Genomic DNA, 20,200 nt, shown 5'->3' with positions numbered 1-20,200 from the left:
AATTAAATGGTGGTGCATCATGGAATAAATTGGTCTTAGAATAGAATTTTTATTTTTTTTAAGACTTGTTTCTTTATTTTGGAGAGAGAGAGAGCGCGCGAGCATGTGTGTAAGCAGGGGGTAGCGTACAGGGAGAGGGAGAGAATCTCAAGCAGATTCACCCTTGAACGGGGAGCCCAATGTGGGGCTCAACCCCACAACTCTGCAATCATGACCTGAGCTGAAATCAAGAGTCAGATGCTTTACTGACTGAGCCACCCAGGTGCCCCTAGAATAGAATTTTTTAAATGGCATTGTATTCACTTAGCTCTGCTGGTATCAATCACACTCAGCAGATGAGGGGTCCACTTTGTGTCCTGGAAGGTGCTGCCAGTGGGCACCAAAGGTAGGAAAGATCAGAAAGCAGTTTGGAGGCCGCATTCAGAAGTGTGTTGCCCCATGGAGGGTAGCAGAGGAGGGCTGGTAAGCACTAATGAGGAATAAAAGAGTCAAAAATGTTAAGAGATGGGACTGAGACAAGACAGGAAAACCATAGTGAAAACCTCCAAGAAGGAAGAAAGAGAGACACTGCTGGCCCGTAGAAGTTAAGTCCCCGGACAGGCACATCACAAGAGGGAAGAGGGATGATGTCTTAGCTTGAGCTGTCATAATAAATACCATAGACTGGTGACTTGAAAAACATTTATTTCTCATAGTTCTGGAGGCTAAGAAGTCCAAGATCAAGGCACCAGCAGATGAGGTATCTGGTGAGAGGCCATGCGTTCCCCACTTTACTGATAACCACCTTCTTGTGTACCTACACAGAGAGAGAGATCATCTCTTTTGTGTCTTTCCTTATAAGACCACTAATCCCATACATGGGGACTGATAGATGATGGCTTGCCCTGGGCAGGACATCTAGAGCTATGACCAGCTCATAGTAGGTGGGCAGTCCTGTGTCTTGCCGCTTCTGAATCACTGCTGTGCTCGACTTAAAGCTCCCATGCACCAGGGTCTAACTTAGAAGATGTTTAGGTTAAGATATAGACCTGCGCTCACAAACTAGGAAAAAACATTGCAAAGTCAGGATGCCTGGGTGGCTCAGTTGGTTAAGCGTCTGCCTTCTGCTCAGGTCATAATCCCAGGGTCCTGGGATCGAGCCCTGCTTCAGGTTCCTTGGTCAATGGGAAGCCTGCTTTTCCCTCTGCCTGCCGCTTCCCATGCTTGTGCTCTTTCTATCTCTCTCTCTGATAAATAAATAAATAAATAAATAAATAAATAAATAAATAAATAAATAAAATCTTTTTTTAAAAAAGGACATCGCAAAGTGATAGACGTAAAACCCTGAGTTAAAAGAAAAAGGAAAAAAAGACAAGGAATGGCCCAAATAAATAACCACATAACAATGTAGCCAACAGACAGTGATTCTAGCAGAATAAATTGCAGAAGAGTTGGGGATGTGATCTAGTTCCACTGGGTCTATGGAACCCATATTAAAGAAGAATTTCATAGAACCTATAGATCATTCTGCCGTGAAGGAAATGTTTCCAACCACGTATGATTAGACCTTTAGAAACTGTGATGCACCAAGGTGGTCCCTATGCAGTTTGAATGTAAAGAGTTTAGCACCTGGGGGAGGGACAGTGTCTTTTCATGATTTTTAACTCTTGGTTTCTACCATGTTAATAGTGATAAAACACATGAATTTTTAAATGGCAGAAAATTTCTCATTTTCTATTAAAAACAATAATCTTGATACTCAAAAATATAGTCCTTACCTTACTTGTCTTCTCAAGTGCGTCCCCCTTTCCCAGCTGCTGCTTCCTTTGGGACATCCATGTAGTCCTGGGAAAGCTGACTCCACCTCTATCTCCAGGAGGTAGGGTATGTGTTCCAGACTAAGCCAGTCAATGAATAATCAATGAATTTCATTTTCTTTGCCCCAGTGACTGTTTCAGGTAGGGGCATGTGACCTAAGTCAGTGCAATGAAAGAGAATATCAGGACTTTTGCTAGAAATGCCAGAACAAAGATAATTTGCTTCAGGAGGTAAATGTGGAGCTTTTAACCCTGGGAGGCCTTGGCCGCCATCTTGGGACCACAAGGAGAGAGTCTATCAAGAATGGAGCTATCACCAGGGATTAAAGCAAATAAATGAAAAGGGAACCTTCAGGTACTCTTTGCATTGTGTGAGCCACCCGGGAAACATGACCCTGAAGCCTTTGAACTTTTCACTTGTGGGAGCCAATAAATAATATTTTTTGTTTAAACCAATTTGAGCTAAATTTTCTATTTCTTGAAACCAAAGACTTCTTTTGATTCAAAAGAATGAGTAAACATGGCTAAGAAGGAATGGAATACATTTCAGATAGGTTAAGGAGTTAAATGTGAGAAACGGCCCATACAAAAGAAGTTGTATGTGTTGAAAAGATGAAAATGGTGTAAGCATTTCTTTTCTTTTTAAGATTTTATTTATTTATTTGAGTTGGAACAAGAGAGAGAGCACACGAGTGTGGGGAAGGAGCAAAGGGAGAGGGAGAAGCAGGCTCTCCACTGAGCGGGGAGCCGGAAACGGGACACTATCCCAAGACCCTGGGATCATGACCTGAGCCGAAAGCAGATATTTAACTGACTGAACCACCCAGGTGCCCCAAGCATTTCTTGACCTCTACATGGTAAAGGCCGTTATGAGCAAAGAAGTAAAGGCTTATGGTTTATAAAAGAAAAATATTTATAGATTTGACTACTTAAATCTTTTTAATTTGTGTAAAAACAGTACCACAAGCAAAATAAAGAGATAAATGAGAGATTCTAAAACTTTTGCACTATATATACAAATATAAATAAATATATATGACAAAGAGTAGTGTCCCTAATATATAGAGACCTCTTGCAAACTTTTAAGAAGAATACATCTCAAAAGAATGGGTAAAGAACATGAGAAGGCAGAGAAAAAAGGAATTCAACTGGTCAATTAAGATGAAAGCAGTCCAATGTTACTAGTAATTAGAGAGACACAGATCAAGGTAAAACTAGATGTCTTTGTGCCTAGCAAATCGTCAAGAACTTTAAAATGATATTTTGCCTGGCTAAATAAAGATGCAGGGAAATAAGCACCATCATACAATATTGGGCATGGAAACTGGTTCGAGCATTCTAGACAGCAATTTGGCATTATGAATCTAAAACCCTAACATATGCAAACCATATAACATAGTCATTTCATTTAAAAGTTTTAAATATTTAACACATTATTTACCTGGAGGTTTCTAAGTGGTAATAATAACTCTATCACTTAATATGTGCAAGGATCTATGAAGAAGGACTTTCCATTTCTTATCTCAGTTCATCTTTTCCAACACCCAGAAACACAAGCACTGCTATCATCCCCATTTTACAGATGAGGAAACCAAGGCTCAGGATGGTTCATGAATGTGCTTCTGATGAGACGATGAGTAAGTAGTGGAGCTGGGATTCAGTCATAGAAAGTCTGGTTTCAGAGCCCTCATGCTTCACTATTATACTAAAGTATTCTTTTGGCCCTCGGCTTGTATTCTGCTCAATTTATTTTTTTTCTTTTAAAAGGAAGATTTATTAATCTTGAGTTACAACTTAAAAGGCATACTTTTGCTAAGAATACAAAGCTGAGAAAATGGAAGAGAAAGAAGGCAAGAAAACCAACATTTATTCAGTCCTTATGCCATGTTGGACTGTGCTACCCTCCTTGAAGCCACAGAACCACTTTGCAATGTAGTTATGATTATCCTTATTTTCACTGATAAGTTGAGACAAAGAGATCATGACATGACCAAGATCACTGAGCTACATAGCAAAACCAGAATTCCAATTTACATCTGCTTGACCCCCAAGCCCTTGCTCTTTTTACTCCTGGCTAACAAAACCAAATGTAAAAAGACAATATTTAGTGGGGGGAAAAAATAAACTTCTGCAATTGGCTTTAAAAAGTCAATTGTATAGGGGCGCCTGGGTAGCGCAGTCGTTAAAGCGTCTGCCTTCGGCTCAGGGCGTGATCCTGGCGTACCGGGATCGAGTCCCACATCGGGCTCCTCTGCTGTGAGCCTGCTTCTTCCTCTCCCACTCCCCCTGCTGTGTTCCCTCTCTCTCTGGCTGTCTCTCTGTCACATAAATAAATAAAATCTTTAAAAAAAAAAAGTCAATTGTATAAATAAGAATTGGGAGACCTATTTTATTAACATTTCAAGTGCAAAAGATCTCAGGATTTGGGTTGACTGTGAAGTACAATGAGTGAGAAGCGAGACTGTCAGAACACTCCTACAGTCTCAGATGGCATTAACAGAAAAACCATGTCCTGGAAAGGGACAAGAATGTTCCAACTGGTTTGTACACTGCTTATACCAGATAAGGAAAATTGAGATTAATTCTGAGTGCCACATTTTAAAAGGACAGACAGCAATGGATGCCCAGGGGGGAGCAGCCAGCTGGTAACAAAATATATACATACATCTATGCAAGTATACATATGTAAAGATTGGATTATTTCACAAAATTCAATGAGAAGACCCAGGAGGTAGCTGAAAGCCACCCTCAGTTAGCTGAAGGGCAGCTATAGGGAAGAAATTCTTATATTGTGTGTGACTCCAGAGCACAGGGAGCTGTGGTTGGAAGGAGGCAGATTTGGGCCAGTTAATGCAAAATCAAAACATGACCATATCTTGCGTATCTGTTTAGGCACTAAAATGCCAAGCACAGTGCTTTAGACATAGCAGGCACTCCACATATATGCGTTGAACTGAATTGAATGTTCGATTGTTGCTCAAAAAGTCAGTGAGTTTGCCTTGTAGGGTAGTAACATGTGAACAGAAGCTAGCTGGCAACCTGTTGTAATAAAGACTCCATTCCATAAAAAGAAATTCCTACACCTTGCCCCACTCCACCTTTTTCCAGCCATTCCTTGCTTCCCTCCCAGCCAAACTTCAGAGGAGTCTTTACTTCATCCATTGCAGCTTGACTTCTAACTCTCCCGAACATGTGCTTTTCAGATCTAATCACCAAACATAATCCTCTCACTCATCTTACGCCAGGGAGAACTGCTGGTCGTTTCCTCCCGGAAGGGCTCTTCTCTCTTTACTTACAGTCCTCCCCTGGTCCATTCAAACACTACCTTTCTGTTCCTCCTCAGCCTCCTTCCCACGGCTCTTTCTCCCCTGAGAGCTGCCTGCACACTTTTTCTTTCAGCTTCTCCCTGTGTTCTCTCCCCAGGATATCCCATCCATTCTCAAGACTTAGCCAACATTGGACACTGACTTCTGAACCTACACACTCTGTCCAAACCTCTTTCCTGCTCTGCAGCCCTGTCTCATTGGCCACTGGTATCCCACAATCACTGCAAACTTAATATGCTACTCATCGTCCCCACCACACGTGCTCTCCTTCCCCCATTTAGCTTAGTTAATGTCATTACACTTCAACCTTGGCCTCTCTCCCCTGCTCCTAAACTCCTATCTAATCAATAACCATGTCCTCAATGCTACTTCTAAATCTCCCTTGGATTTGTCACTACTTTTCATCCCACTGCTGCTATGGTGATTCAGACCTTAATCCCTTCCTTAGACTATTACAGGGGCCTTCTAATTGGCTTTCTAGGCTCCAGTCTCCCCTTATTCTAACACAGCCTTCATCTTGCCAACCAAAGTTTTATTTATTTTTTTAAATGTGAATGATCGCATTTCTCCCCTATTTAAGAGCCTCTGATAATTGCTTATTGTCTTCGGTATAAAGTCCAAATTCCTAACCTAGATCAAGCTTCTTCTTGATAAGGCTACAACCCACCTTGTCATAGTCATTTTCAGATCACACCAGACTTTCCTCTTTTCTCTGACCACAATTTGCCTTTTCACAACTTTGTACTCTTTTTCTTCTTATTCCATTGGGAAAATGCCACTCCTCTTCCCTTGGCCAACCCATCTCCTCCTTCAGTGCCTGACCCAAACTTCAGCATCTCTAGGGAAAAAAAAAAAAATCTCTTTTAGTTTCCAAGTCAGATATCAGAGCAAGAGATACGGTATTTAAAGCAATGGACTAGGGGTGCCTGGCTGGCTCACTTGGTGGACCATGTGACTCTTGATCTTGGGGTTGTGAGTTAAAGCCCCACGTTGGGTGTGGAGATGACTTAAAAATAAAATCTTTAAAAAATAAATAGATAAAATAAAGCAATGGATTGGATGGGTAATTATAGAGAAGTAAGCCCAAGGGAGCTTCCAGCATGCAGAAATCAGGAAGGACCCAGCAAAAGAGAATGAGAAGGAATACACGATGATGTAGGAGGAAAGTCAGGATGATGTGATGGAAGTCAAGTAAAGAAAATATTTCCACAAGAAGGGAGTGATCATCTGTGCCAAGAAGCTGCTAAGAGGACAGTAAGGTAGGATGGACAATTGACCCTTAGATTGGACAACCTAGAAGTCATTGTGACCCTCTCGTGTGTGTTTTCAGTAGAGTAATGGAAACAAAGGGCTGATTGAACTGGCTTCAAGAGATAGAAATGAGGAAGTAGATGTTTGTTGAATGGGTAAAGTATTGGATGAATGAAGAAATGATGTCTTAGAGAGGATTCCATAATTGGTCAGGAACCAAAATAGATGAGTTATTTTGAACTCTCTGAGTCTCTGAAAATTTTCCAAATAGAAACAAGGATGCAATTGCATGAGGCAAAGCTTTTCTTAAGTGACAAGGGAATTCAGAGTAGGATTATCTAAGCAGTAGAGTTATTCTGGGGAAGGTTCTATGTGCGTTCTGTAGTGATCCCATTTTATCAACTGCTGACCCAGTTCACAAAGACCTCTGTTCAGGACTTCTCAGAGGCTTCGGGAAAGAGCAGTCCCTGTAGGCACTTGGGTGTAGCATACTCAGAGACCCTTTCCAAACACTTCTTGCTAGCGTGTGGAGTTGCTATAAGAAGCCTGTAAGGCCAGCTGTCATTACTTTGGAGGCTGGGCTCTACCACGTCTGAATGATTAGAAAGAGGTGAGCAGGAAAAACCTGACTCCTCCAACACAGTGCAGTGAAAATGCTGTTTTTGGAAATACTTCTATATAAAATTTTAATACTGAAGTAATAATGGATAGGGGCTAAGTGATCACCTACATTTGAGGAGGAGGTAGGCTGTTCTTACCTGCCCCCCCCCAGAGTATAATAGTAATGAAATATGGTGAATACAGACTTTGGGTACACCAGACCCAAGCTTTGATTCTGTGACGTTCCTCACATAGTCAGAGTCTTAAAAGGCGCTTTGGTATCGATCCCGTGTAGAACGTGCTTTTACTTCCATGACTGAGGACAAATAACCTAGGACCATATATTTCCCTTTACAGAATTGTCTGTGGTGAAGTCCAGGACTTGGATTGTGAAATAGAACCCTCCATAGAATATTTGAAGGACCTCCTGTCATATCACGTGTCCCGTAGTTCCCCAAATGCATAGTGTGCTCTTATTTGCCTGTCCGTACCTTTGCCCATGCTGTGCCCTCTACGAGGAATACCCCAATCCCTTTTTCCTGACATGCTGAGTGCTAGGAGCACCTTCTCTAGGAGGCCTTCCTCATCCTCTCAGACACAAACCGATCCCCTCTCTATGCTCCCCAAACCATTTTCATGTGTCATTCCATCACCACACCTACTGCATTGAACTACAGTTGTTTACTTCCCTGGCTGTTAACCCTCACTGGGCTGTGAGTCGATCCTAAAGCCAGTGATTGGGTCTTCTTCCTATTTTTATTCTTTGCATCTAGAATAGTGCTTCTGCATTTTGGGCACAAACTCACTGTTTTGAATGGATGTATGAATGCTTGAGAGCATTAATGAATGAATGAGTGAATGAATACATGAAAAGATCAGAAAAAATGGTATCCCTCAAAAGGAAGCTAATAAAAGCATAAAAGTGCCAGTGACTTTACATATATGCACAATTTGTGCAGGTAAGAGTACTTTTGAAATCCTGCTGAGATGACAAGATCATTACAACATAATGCGTATGAAGAAGAGAGATTACAATCGACTAGTAATATGTCTAGCACAAGTTGGTGAGAACTGTGCTGATTGAAAGCAGAGTTGTGTAGTGAAATCGATTGTTTTTGATCCAGATTTGAGAAAGAGGTTTGATCTGTAGGACACATGAACATTTTGGCGTTTGTTATTTGGTTTAAGCAAGATACTTTTCATCTTAAAATGTAAGGCATGGTACACCTTAATAAACACGTTTATCTAAAGCAGGGCTTCATTGTAAAGAAAGAAAGAAGGGGAAGGAAGGAAGGAAGGAAGGAAGGAAGGAAGGAAGGAAGGAAGGAAGGAAGGGAAAAGAAAAATAAACCAGCTTTTATACCTCTAAAATGGAAGTTACATGTTACATTGAACTAGTCGTTTTATCCCAACATGCCTTGGTTTCTTTCACGCATACTTTGTAAAATGATAATAGCCCTTATTAGTATTTACATTATAAAAGTGGTGTTACTGTAAATTAGTATAAAATGGGTTATGATGTCTTCCCTGAAAGACATTCACTATACACAAATGAGGTATTATTATTTAGTTTTTCCTTTTCAATCTCGTTAAATGAGAATTAGATGAAAACTCGGCTTTAAAGCAATATCCGGTGGGTAAATGATTATTGACTGAAGTGAAATGAAAAAAAAAATCTTTGGCTGAAAACTCAGTGTAGCCAGTCTGTGCACAAGGCAAAAATATTGTATTTGCCCGTGATGTTCATCACTGTTTTTATCACCTCTCCGTGCTGTAATCACAAACTGAAGACAGTGAAGGCTTTCTGTTCAGTCATCAGTGAGCATTTTTGAGAATATGGACATTCTGGAATGATTACAATTTGGCAACATTGTTTCAACTAATCAAGACACAGAGCTAGTTTTGTTCTTGATTTGGGGCCTAAATGAACCTTGTCAAGCCTTTGCTTCCACTCCTGGATCTTAGGCTCAGGGATGGCTATGACCTGCAACCTTTTCAGGTTAGTTGCTGTCAACGCCTGTGTGTCCCCCTTCGCACCACCCAGGCCAGACCTTGTCTAGCTTCCTCTTGCAATACAACGTTATGATGGCAGGAGAGGGGTTGTGGAAATAAGATTTGGGGAATTGTTGTGCATGCTGGGAACTTCAGTTTGCGTCATGAAGGACTGCAAGAACACACTGGGAAGATTCGGGATAACACAGCCAGTGGGACGGACTCACTGTCCAGCATAACCGTGCCTGGCCTCTGTGTGTGCATAAGAGCTTCAGCCCATTTCCAATCCTTGTCCCTTGCTGTTGGACTGCCCTCGCCCCCGCTCCTCCCCTCACATCCCAACCCCTTACAGGGCTCATCCATTATGTATTGGCTCACCTTCACTCCCTAGGACCAACCTTCAGCGTTGTTGACAGTGGTGGTCATCTGTTTTCCACCTGACCCATGTCTTTTGGCTTCTGGATTTTGTTCTCAGAAAGGTCCTCTGCTTGGACAGCTGTCTGGCCAGCTGTGGGGCCAGCTGCCTGCTCCAGACTCCAAGGTGACCAAATTTCTCTTCTCTCCTAACTGGTCCCGATACATAAGCTATGGCAATAAGTGAATGATAATGGTCATGTGACAACAGTACCTGACCAGATTTTTACCTGTGGTGGGCTGCTCAGAGAGGCCAGGTTACATCATGCACCACAGGGGGCCTGGGGTCCAGAAAGACTGTGCGCGCCTTTGAGGCCTCTCGAAGGATCGGGTGTAGAGGAAGAGCTGGGTGCAGAGCAGAGAAGGCAGATTTGGTTTACCCTATTGTTTTAGCCACGTCCCGCCCTGGTGGTGGAACCACAGGCCCACACACAGGCCACATTTGCAAGCAAGAGTGTTGCTAGGTCGTCAGCTGAGCTGCAGGTGACTACAGATGGTGAGGAAACCTTCGTGGTGGCCCTCTCTCCTTCCCATTGGGAAGAAAATCAAGGGATTACATCTTCCATTTTTAAGGCAAACTTTTTGAAACAGTTGTGTTGACACTGTTCACTGGCTCTATTTGTTCCTCAATTCATGTGACGTGGCTTCTGCCTCCACCGGGCTGCTCTGCCCAACTGCTCAACTGTCTCCTTGGTGCTTACCGCATGACTGCTCCTCAGCCTTTGTCTTGATCTCTTGACAGCATTTGCCTCTGTTGACCACAGCCTACTTGTTGAAACCTGGTTTTCCTTTGTCCTCTGTGCTACCTCACAGCCTTGTTTCCCTCGTCTCCCTCTGATTGCTCCTTCTTACTCTTTTTTCTTTTTAAGGAAACTTCGCCCATCCTTTAAGGTCGGTTTTCCTCTTGGGCTCTCTTGGGCCTTTTCTCTTCCCCGAAGCTCACTCAGGGTATCTCATTCACCAGTGTGGATTCTATTGTTGCCTGTCACGTGCTGATGATTCCTACACCTGTATCCTCAGACTTCCAGATCAAACTACCTGCTGCTGCCCTGCCCGTGTTCTCCAGGCATCACACACCAAACATGACCTGGTCTGAGCTTGCCCTTGCTCTACAGCTCCTCTCTTTTGTGTTTCTGTTTTCCTGTCCTAGTGACTGACGTCACTGTCCACCCAGGTATTCAAGCCAAACGTCCGAGCAGCAGTCTGGATTTTTCCCCTTCAAAACTCTAACATCACACATTTTAGTAGATTCCACCTCCTCTATGACATAGCTTGCATGGTTCTGAATAATTTGGTCCCACTTGCCTTTCCAATCTCATCTCTGACTGGTCTGTCTCTGCTGTGCTGAACTGATTTTCAGTGCTCAGATGCTCAGCGTACATAGTTGTTTCTGTCTCCTCCAAAATGTACACCTGCCGTACCTTCCACCTGGAACAGACTTGCCCCATTTCTTTTTTTTTTTAAGATTTTATTTAATTATTTGAGAGAGAGAGAGAGGAGAGAGAAAGAGTGCATGAGTGGGGGGGGGGAGCAGAGGGAGAGGGAGAAACAGGCTCCCTACCGAGCAGGGAGCCTGACATGGGGCTTGATCCCAGGATCCTGGGGTCATGACCCAAGCCTAAGGCAGATGCTTAACTGACTGAGCCACCCAGGCACCCTGCCCCTTTTCTTTTTTTAAACTAACTCCTTCATACCTTGTAAGTCCCCATGTACAAGTCTTGAACTTTCAATTCTCCCAAAGTCAGGTTAGGTGACTCTTCTAGAGCTCTTAGCACACTTCTTTATCCGAGCATCCTTTCCTCTTCCTAGCTTGCCTTCTACTATAAGCTCTACGATAAAGCCCCTGGAAGCAGGGACCATCTTTATCCTAGGCACCTTTGTATTCCAGTACCAACACAGTAATTGGTATAAAATACATGCTCAATGAATGAGGGAATATAAATGTTAAAAGTATCATCGAAAGAATATAAATTTCGAATCAGAATATGCAATTAGGATTTTACTAAACAAAGACTTATCAAGTCCCTCTAATATCAAAGAGAATTGAAGATTATCTAAAACTCTTGAGAAGAGTTTATCAACATTAGAATCATGAACAGAGAGCAGTTAATAGAGGTAGATTTCACATCTGTCCCTTGTGGGCTTCTTTTCCAGAGTTCAGTATCCAGATTCTCTGAGCCACATTTTGGGATCACGCAATCATTCCATCCTCCTGAATTTTCATAAATTACTGGATTCATAACCTACTCCATACTTGAGAAGATGGGGATTGGAATAAGGTAAGCGTTAGCTTCTCTGTTTTTCAATTCTTCGATTCTCCTCTCTGGAGCCTTCATCAAGAGGCGTGACTGGCTTCCATTCTAGTCTTGGTGGCCTCACAATGTTTGAATATCCTATGCATATGAAGAAATGTTGTGAAGGAATTATGTCCTTTCAAATATTTTTGTTTGTTTGTTTCATGACTATTTACATTCTTCATATTGCTCTATCAATTTTTTCTTAATGTGATGCCACATACAGAAAAGTGTGGGCTTTGAAAAATCAACTTGCCCCCCACTCCAGGACACCTTTCGGTCCAGATGCACACTAAGAATGTAGGACATGAGCAATGCAATTAAATTTCAAAAACAACTCTGTGTTAGCCATACTGTCTATGGACCACCCCCATTCCGTCCCACTTCGTTAGCCCCGTACCTGCTTTAGCTTTTCATTAAAAAACCTTAGTATTATTTATTTTTAAAAATTTGTTGTCTGTCTCCTCTACTAGAATGTAAGCTTGCCAAGGGCAGGGATTTTGTTTTATTCACCACTATATACTCAGCACATGAAATAGTAACTGATACATGGTAGACACTCAATAAATATTTGTTGATGGAATGAATGATGTCTTTTTAAAAAATTTCTTAAGAGGCTGATGCACACCCAGGTCTCTAGGGATCTAATGCAGGTCTGGTTTGCAGCCCCATCCCCCTTAACACTTCTACTGATGACTAAGATAGTAACATTGATGGCGTGATAAATTGATAGATGACACGCCAACTGGAAAGGATAACAAATGAACTGGATGATACAGTCAGGATCTCCCCCTGCCCCCTGACTGAATCCTGACAAAATGTAATAATGAATCACACCAAACAATATAAAGTTTAATAGGGACAAGTGTAAAGGACTCAAGGATCCAAAATTCAATTGTACAAGTACAGATTGGGGGCGAGATGTCTTAAAATTGCTCACGTAGGAAGATTTAGAGTCTCCTGTAGATTGTTTGTAAATGATGAGTCAACACAGTGTGATAAACTTCAAAAAAATCAATCTTTTCCTATATTGGTAGAAATCTAGTGTTCAAGTTGGAAAGTAGTTCTCTAGTACTCACTTGTGACCAGGCCATGTTTGTTCTATGTTATGAATCCTGATCTTCAACCTGTAAGAAAGATGTTGATAAACAAAAAATTATTCAAGGAGGGTAAAAAAGGATGAGGGATCTGGTAAACAGTGTCACATAAAAATGATTAAAGAATTTAAGATCGTGTGTGGGTATGTGAGGATGGGGATGATAGCTAATATATGTAGCTACCTTCCAAAGTTAGAGAGGCGATTCTGCAGAGGAGAGATGAGATTTCTTCTGAGTAATCCCAAGTGACAGATGGAGAACCCCTGAGTAGAAGACGTAAACATGTATATTTCAACCCAACAAGTAGCCTTGCCCACCAATCAAGTAGATAACAGTTAGTAGTAAGTTCCCTGACCCTGATGGTATTCAAGCAGAATCCAGGCATTCCTGCCCCATTTGCTGGCTATATCTGTGATGGAAGTTCAAACACTGGGGTGAGGGGTCAAGTTCATCACAATAGCAAACACATATTGAGTGCCTACTCTAGGGCAGGTACCATCATCTGTGATTAATGTGGATTGTTATGTTTAAAATTCATATCAATCCTCCCAGTTCTGTCTTACAGACGAGAAGAGTGAGGCTCAGAGGGGTTAAGCCACTTGCCCAAGGTCCTACACCTTGTACAAAGCAGAGAAAGGACTTGAACTTAAGCAGTCACATCTCTGACCTTAATTATTATTATGTAAATTATTATTCTATTCTATCCCACTTCCAGAAAACCATTCTTTCCCACCCTGACGTTCTATCACTCTAATGAAGTAATCAAACCAGGGAGCTTATTATCTCCAGTAGTAAATGATTCTCTAGTAAATAGTTTCTTTCAATACAGTATGCAGGGACTAAATTCTCCTGGGCATTTGTCACTTGTAGTGCACCATATGGAGCCCAGCATAGGACCTGGCACACAATAAGTGCTCAATGATGATTTTTTTTTTAAGCAAAAAGAATAAGTGAATGTAACCGTACAAGATCGGCTGCCTTCGAAATGACAAAATCTCAATATATTGCGCCAGAGGATAAACAAGAGAATTTCTGGGTGGTCTACTGAGGACACTTGGCAAAAAGGGGTAATCCCTCATTTCTAGCAAAAGCCTTGAGAATTCCTGCTCAGTTTGGACAATATTCATTTCAACAAATATTTATTGAGTGCCTGTCCTGTGCTAGGTGTGACCAACATGCTGAGGGGCCAGAGGTGAATCAGAGGATGTACTGTTAGTGGGGGAGATGGACAGGTAAGCAAATTCTTACAATGCAGTGTGACAAGTGCTGTCTCAGGAATGTGTGTGTGCGTGCGTTTCGAGTATTACAGAAGCACAGAATTAATTCTACTTGGTTGAAAGAGTTGCCTGATACTTGATTACATTTTAAAAATGACTGCCATGTACTTTATGAGTTTGTTTGGTCTTCATAAAAACTACGTGAGGTTGCTTTTTGTACAGAAGATGAAATAAAGTTGCATAGAGGTTAGGTGAGTTCCCCCAAGGTCATGCAGCTGGTAAGAATAATGGCTGGCATTTAGTGTGTGCTTAGGATACCTGAGGCTCTGTTTTAGGCCCTATTAAGACATTTTTAAAAAATATTTATTTATTCCTTTTGGGGGGGAGGGGCAGAGTGAGAGAGAGAATCTGAAGCAGACTCCACGCTGAGCGCAGGGTCTGATGTGGGGCTTATCTCAGGACCCTGAGATCACGACCCGAGCCAAAACCAAGAGTGGGACGCTTAACCAACCGAGCCACCCAGGCACTGCGGCCCTGCTAAGACATTTCATCCTCACGACTGCTCTCTGGGGCTCCTATTGATAACACCATAATTTTACAAATGAGAAAACTGAGGCACAAGATGTAAACAACTTGCCTAGAGTCACATAGCTAGAAAGTGGAAAATGAGGATTTGCATCTCTGCGTTCTGGTTTTAGCAGGCACACGCTTACCCACTGAGCTAAATTACCTTCAACTGGTTCCCTAAAGAGCTGGCACTCACCTGGCGCCTGACCCCAGGTTCAGCTTTCTTTCAAGGGACCTTGCCCTTTAGCAATATTGCATCCAAATGAAAAGAAGTGGTGTGTGCCTGGATGTAAGGAGAGGTCATGTAGGTTGGGCATCCACAGGAGTGTTTTGGGAGCGCTGTGGTAAAATCTAGAATTAGCATTACTTGTGTACACAGAGTTTTTCAGGGTGGCCAAAATTTGGCTTGTTGTTCTCCAGGTCAGCCTTCTGAGCTCTAGGGACTATGATTTGTTACTCATAGGAACTAGCCACCATCACTTAGCCTGCAGCCTTTTTAAAATCGAGTTTAAATTTTTTAAAAGAAGACGACAGGACGTAAAACATTAAGAATGAAGCAAGTTAAATTCAATACCTTATAAATAAGCAAGAATGGAGTTACAGAAAAGGAGAAATGAAGCACATAATTGCTTAAATTGTCCAAGCCTTTTCTCTATAATAAAAATTCTTGGATTGAAAAATAGTTCAATCCAATATTATTGTGCTTTAATAATTAAGTTGAGTTGGCTCTGTGGCAAGTCTGAGAAAGAATTGGTTATTAAAATGAATGAAGTAGATTACCCTTCCCTCAATAATTACTACTTTAGCTAATGTGGATATGACCCATGCAGTTGAATCGACTGCATTTTGTAAGACATGTATCTCCCATAATTTTTAGAGATTTGATAATTTTTAAAGGAGCTGCAGGCTGGGATTTCTGTGGTAGGCGGAGGGGCGGAAAGGGTCAATGTGCATTCATTCCTTCAAAGCAGATGGGATTGGGGGTTTTGCTTGGTTTTTAGTGTTTTGTTTTGTCCTTTATGGAGACCTGGTAGATTCACTGATTATCTTGGCCTTTGTGTTTATGGATTTCTATTTTCTTGGCTTCAGGTCCTTGGAAACATTTGTTTTGATGATGGCAGGAGGGTTAGTCATGTTTTATTTTTGTTGTTCCTATTTATTTTTAAGATCCTTTCGTTCAAGGCAACTTACAAGGTATTGTGTAACCTGTCTCCACAAGTAAAATACTCTCAGTAGTAACTTCTAATACAACCTTAGAGGGATAGTTAATAATTTGATGCCCGGTTCACATCCGTCAGAATGATACTGTAGTATTAGTAGCTAGAACAAGGGTGTGCTTTGAAAAAATAATGTTTGAAATTCATACTTGAATTTAGCATTTAAACTTGAAATTTCAAGTTTTGTAGATCAATTAATTTTGAGTTATCGAGCAAATTCTTATAAACTTATTTTCCTTAGCACCACTGGGTCAATAAAAGTTGGAAAATTCTTTTCTCACACATTCCATTCTTTAACTAAGCCTGAAGGTAAATTGCTTTTAGAAACCACATCCCAAATAAACAGTTTTTCAGAAAGTTATGAGTAAATGAACAGAGTGGGCTCTACTGGCATTTGGGATGTACGTGTAATTAGAACTCTCAGTATTTCAAACATATAATTTACGAACGTTGAGGTTTTTAATTCTTAACTTTGAGTCCACTGGGATAAAACAAGTGACCCTTGCTGGAACTATGTCAAGAATCAACTTTCTCAGGTTGACCTTTGGTTTGTTGGTCACCAAATCAAAAGCTGTTGGTTCCCAGGCTTAAATATGTCTGAACTTACTGAAGTTTGTTAAAAGATCAAGGCAGAAAGCTAGCTGGGCTTTGTGGCTGTGCAGAACAGAGCGCCTCCTCTCTTCTCCTTGATGCCTTCCTCGTTGGTTTGTCCATGAGAGATGCTCCATCTCAACGGGCTCCGTCTTTGCTGTGCTTTGAAGCACGCTCACCTCTTGCACTCCTTCCACTGTGTGGGGGAGGCGGAGAGCCCTGTTTTTACAATGAGACAGATGAATATCCTCCTTTGAACTGACCTGACATACTTTCTAGTACAAGGCTCCATACTAGGCACCAAAGACGGCTACAAATGCTCTCAATCACCAGTGTTCATAACTTAAAACTGGTAACACAGGATTTGCAATGCACTTGATTACTGTGTGACCCGAGCGAGAAACGTAACCTCTCTCCAGAATAACTATTTCACAAGGTTATTATAGCAAATAATTGAGATTATATGTGAAAATACTTAGCACAAGGCGGGGCACATAGTTGCAAGTGTAGATTGAATTTATGAGAAGCATATAATCATCCATGGAACCTCAAATGGACAAATGGACCCCAATCGACATTATCTGCCCCTAGCCATTTGCTAAATCAGAAAGTTTCACTTCCAAATGACTAACCACATCTACCAATGACTTTGCTTTAAAGTCTACATTTAGAACAAAATGTTACTCTAATGATACTCTGTTAATATATTTCGGAGAGAATCTGACTGTGGTTTCTTTAGGAGAAAATCACATGTGAACAAAAAGAAGAAGAAATACTAGATATCTTTATTTCAAAATAAACGAAGGTTACTTATCTGATTACAGATCATTCAGATGATATAATTATTAGATATCCATATGTAATTACAAAACATGCTTGTTTTTATAAGTTGGTTTGAAACAATTTTACTGATCTCAAAGAACTAATTTCCTCCTAATCTAATGGCAAAACTTGCAGTACACCGTATTAACTATTAATATGCTAAAATTACCCATTAACTATCTTTTTCTTTAATTGCATCTACTATCACGGTCCTACATTTATTTCAGCAATACGAAAGTAGTGATTTCAACTGCTTGCTCTCTGCATCACTAGATTTCTCTCTTGTTCTCTCTACTTCACTAGAAAGTAGGAGAGAGAAGCATTCCTCCCACCCACTTACCTATGAAAAAAAAGGATTCTCCGAGGCTGCCAGCAACTAACACTGTAGTAAAATTACAAGAAAATTTTGTTAAAACCTTTTCTCATGTGCAAGGTATTTGACTGAAACCTGAGGTGCTAGATTTCAGACAAAGGTGACTTTGGAGGAGAAAGTTGGTGCCAAAGTGGATCAGTTGTTTTTGTGTTATGTAAGGAGGAGGAAAAAAAAAATGAGCTGTTTATTCCTAAGTCATAAATTTAAGATTATCCTATTATACCAAATGACAGAACAAACCTCAAAACTTAGGGTTATATTTTCATGAACAATTATCTGTAACCTCTCAAAACTACATATAATTAAATATTAAATAATTTGCTTTGCCCAGTTATACTTAAAATATACAAAGTTATTTTATTCACTGTGTCAGCAGTGAATTCTAGTTGAACTGTGAAAATGGTACTGTTAAACTAAAGATTTTTCTTTTTAAATAGCTTTGTCCTGATTATAAAGAATATATGTGCAGTATAAAAATTATAGAATATACAGTAAAAGCAAGAAAATATAAATGACCAAATCACCCATAATCCTATCATCTAGAGGTAACCGCCATTAATATTTTGTTGTATTTCTTTATAATGGATGTGTATACACACACCTCCCAAAATACCCATTATATATAAATGCATATTAATGCTTTATTATAGAAAATTTAAAACATAAACAAAAGTAGGCAGAAAGCATAATGAACCCCATGTACTCATTGACCCATCAATACCTTCTTTCTCTTCTCTACTCATTTTATTTTAAAGCAAATATCAGAAATTACATCGTCTTTTTTGTGCGTGTTTGTTTTTGGTTTTTTAAAGATTTATTTATTTATTTTAGAGGGATGGGGTAGAGGGAGAGAGAGAATCTCAAGCAGTCTTGTGGAGGCTGAGTGAGGAGATCATGACCCTGAGTTGAAATCAAGAGTCGAACGCCCAACCCATGAGCCACCCAGGTGCCCCTGTTTTTGTTTTTGTTTTGTTTTTTTTGGGGGGGGGACAGAAAGAGGGAGAGGGAGAGAATTTTAAGCAGGCTCCATGCCCAGTGTGGAGCCTGATGTGGGGCTCAATCTTACAACCCTGATATCATGACCTGAACCGAAATCAAGAGTCCAGTGCTTAACTGACTGAGCCACCCAGGCACCCCAGATACTGTATCATCTTAACCATATATTTTCTAACTTGTATCTTTGAAAGATAAAGACTTTAAAAAAATAACCATTATCACATCTAAACTAATTAACAATAATATTTTAATAATATAAAGTATTCAGTGTTCAAATTTCCAGTTGTCTCATAAATGTTATAATTTATTTTCATAGTTTGTTTGAAGCAGGATCCAAATGAAGTTCCCATACTGAGACTGGTTGATATGTCTGCTAAATCTCTTTAAAGACATATGGGTTTCCACTCTAATTTTTTTTTCCTTGCAACTTATTTGTTGAAGAAACCAAGCTGTTTGTTGAAGAAACCAAGCTGTAGAACTAACTGCCCACAGCTTGGATTTCTCACGTTGCATCCCCATAGTGTAGTTTAACATCTCTTCTGTCCTGTGCATTTCCTACAACCATCTGCAGGCTTTATCCGATTCTGTTTTTTGTTTTTCTGTGGTTTCGATGTTTGGTTTTTTTTCAAGACTGCTTCCTTAGTAGTGATGTGTTTTGACATTGGGAGGTACATAGTGTGTAATAATCTCTTCTTTTATGTTACCTAGACTCATTAGTTTATTAAGAATTATGACATAGAATTAAATTTAAATAAAATAAAATTTTAACAAAAGAATTACAAAATAGTAATATTCTATTCCTATTATTCCTTGAGTTGATTTTCTGGCATGTGCCAATGGTGGTCAAATAGCTGTTTTGTTATTTTGCTTTTATTGTTGTTGTTTTCGACTATCATTTGAACTCATTAATTGAAAACATGTTCAATGCGTTTCAATACATCTTAATTAATTATCCTATTAATGCTTAAATTATCCCTATTTGGCCTCTTCAGATTAGCTCCTGACTTCTTTTGACATGACCCTAGTAGTCTTGCATAGTGTCCTTGTTATTTGGTATAAGGTGGTCTAGGTTCATCTTATATAGTTGCACGCAGTAAAAATCTATTTTTTTACATCTATTTATATTTAAGACTTGAATATGTATAATATAATACCAAACCATAGGACAGAAGCTATTTATAATGGCAAAGACTGGAAACAACCCAAATGTCCATTAATAGAGGACTGGTTGAACAAAGTTTGGTGCATCCACACAATGGCATTCTGTGCAGTTATAAAATTGAATTAGGGATCTTTACATATACGTATATGGATTGATCTCTGGGATACATTTTAAATAGATAGCAAGAGGGAGAAAAGCGAACCTACCATTTATGTAAGAATGGATATAAACATATATTTGCATACATAGATACACATATATACATATGTATATGCATATATGTGTGTATATATTTGCTTGCATGAAAGAATACAGTGGAAGGATAAACCTCACAAAATAATAGTTACCCGTAAAAGGGGGAAAGGAATGAAGTAGAAGGGATGGTGATAGAAACTAGACTTGTTTACCTTGTTTTGTAGATTTGACTTCGGAATCACGTAAATATTTTACATAATTATAAAAATACTAATTTTTAAAAATCCAAT

The 20,200-nt window shown here is 40.1% G+C and overlaps 1 protein-coding gene and 1 long non-coding RNA gene across 6 annotated transcripts in view; one reads left to right on the top strand and one right to left on the bottom strand.

Annotated features, from left to right (window-relative positions):
* Window positions 1-20,200, top strand: part of MKLN1 (muskelin 1) — a 331,746-nt gene that overhangs the window by 11,433 nt on the left and 300,113 nt on the right. Inside the window, exons 1-2 of one of the 2 annotated variants that reach the window (XM_087860826.1) lie at window positions 11,534-11,658; window positions 13,935-14,002. In XM_087860826.1, the coding sequence (XP_087716952.1) occupies window positions 13,995-14,002 (8 nt within the window). In that variant the 5' untranslated portion in view covers window positions 11,534-11,658; window positions 13,935-13,994. Of the gene's footprint in view, window positions 1-11,533; window positions 11,659-13,934; window positions 14,003-20,200 lie in introns of those variants that run through there. The other variant, XM_087860825.1, reaches the window with a different exon arrangement.
* The window catches only part of LOC123788948 (uncharacterized), a 35,430-nt gene continuing 26,862 nt past the window's right edge, over window positions 11,633-20,200 (bottom strand). For 3 of the 4 annotated variants that reach the window (XR_015723865.1, XR_015723864.1, XR_006778621.2), the window contains 3 exons: window positions 16,379-16,581; window positions 12,753-12,800; window positions 11,633-11,772 (listed from right to left, as the gene is read on the bottom strand). This is a non-coding gene — a long non-coding RNA (uncharacterized LOC123788948). The remainder of the gene's footprint in view (window positions 11,773-12,752; window positions 12,801-16,378; window positions 16,582-20,200) is intronic. The other variant, XR_015723866.1, reaches the window with a different exon arrangement.

Source organism: Ursus americanus, chromosome 3 (genome assembly GCF_024610735.1).
Source record: "Ursus americanus isolate L20-20 chromosome 3, mUrsAme1.1.p, whole genome shotgun sequence".
Lineage (NCBI taxonomy): Eukaryota > Metazoa > Chordata > Mammalia > Carnivora > Ursidae > Ursus > Ursus americanus.
This window is presented reverse-complemented; position numbering and strand designations above follow the sequence as displayed.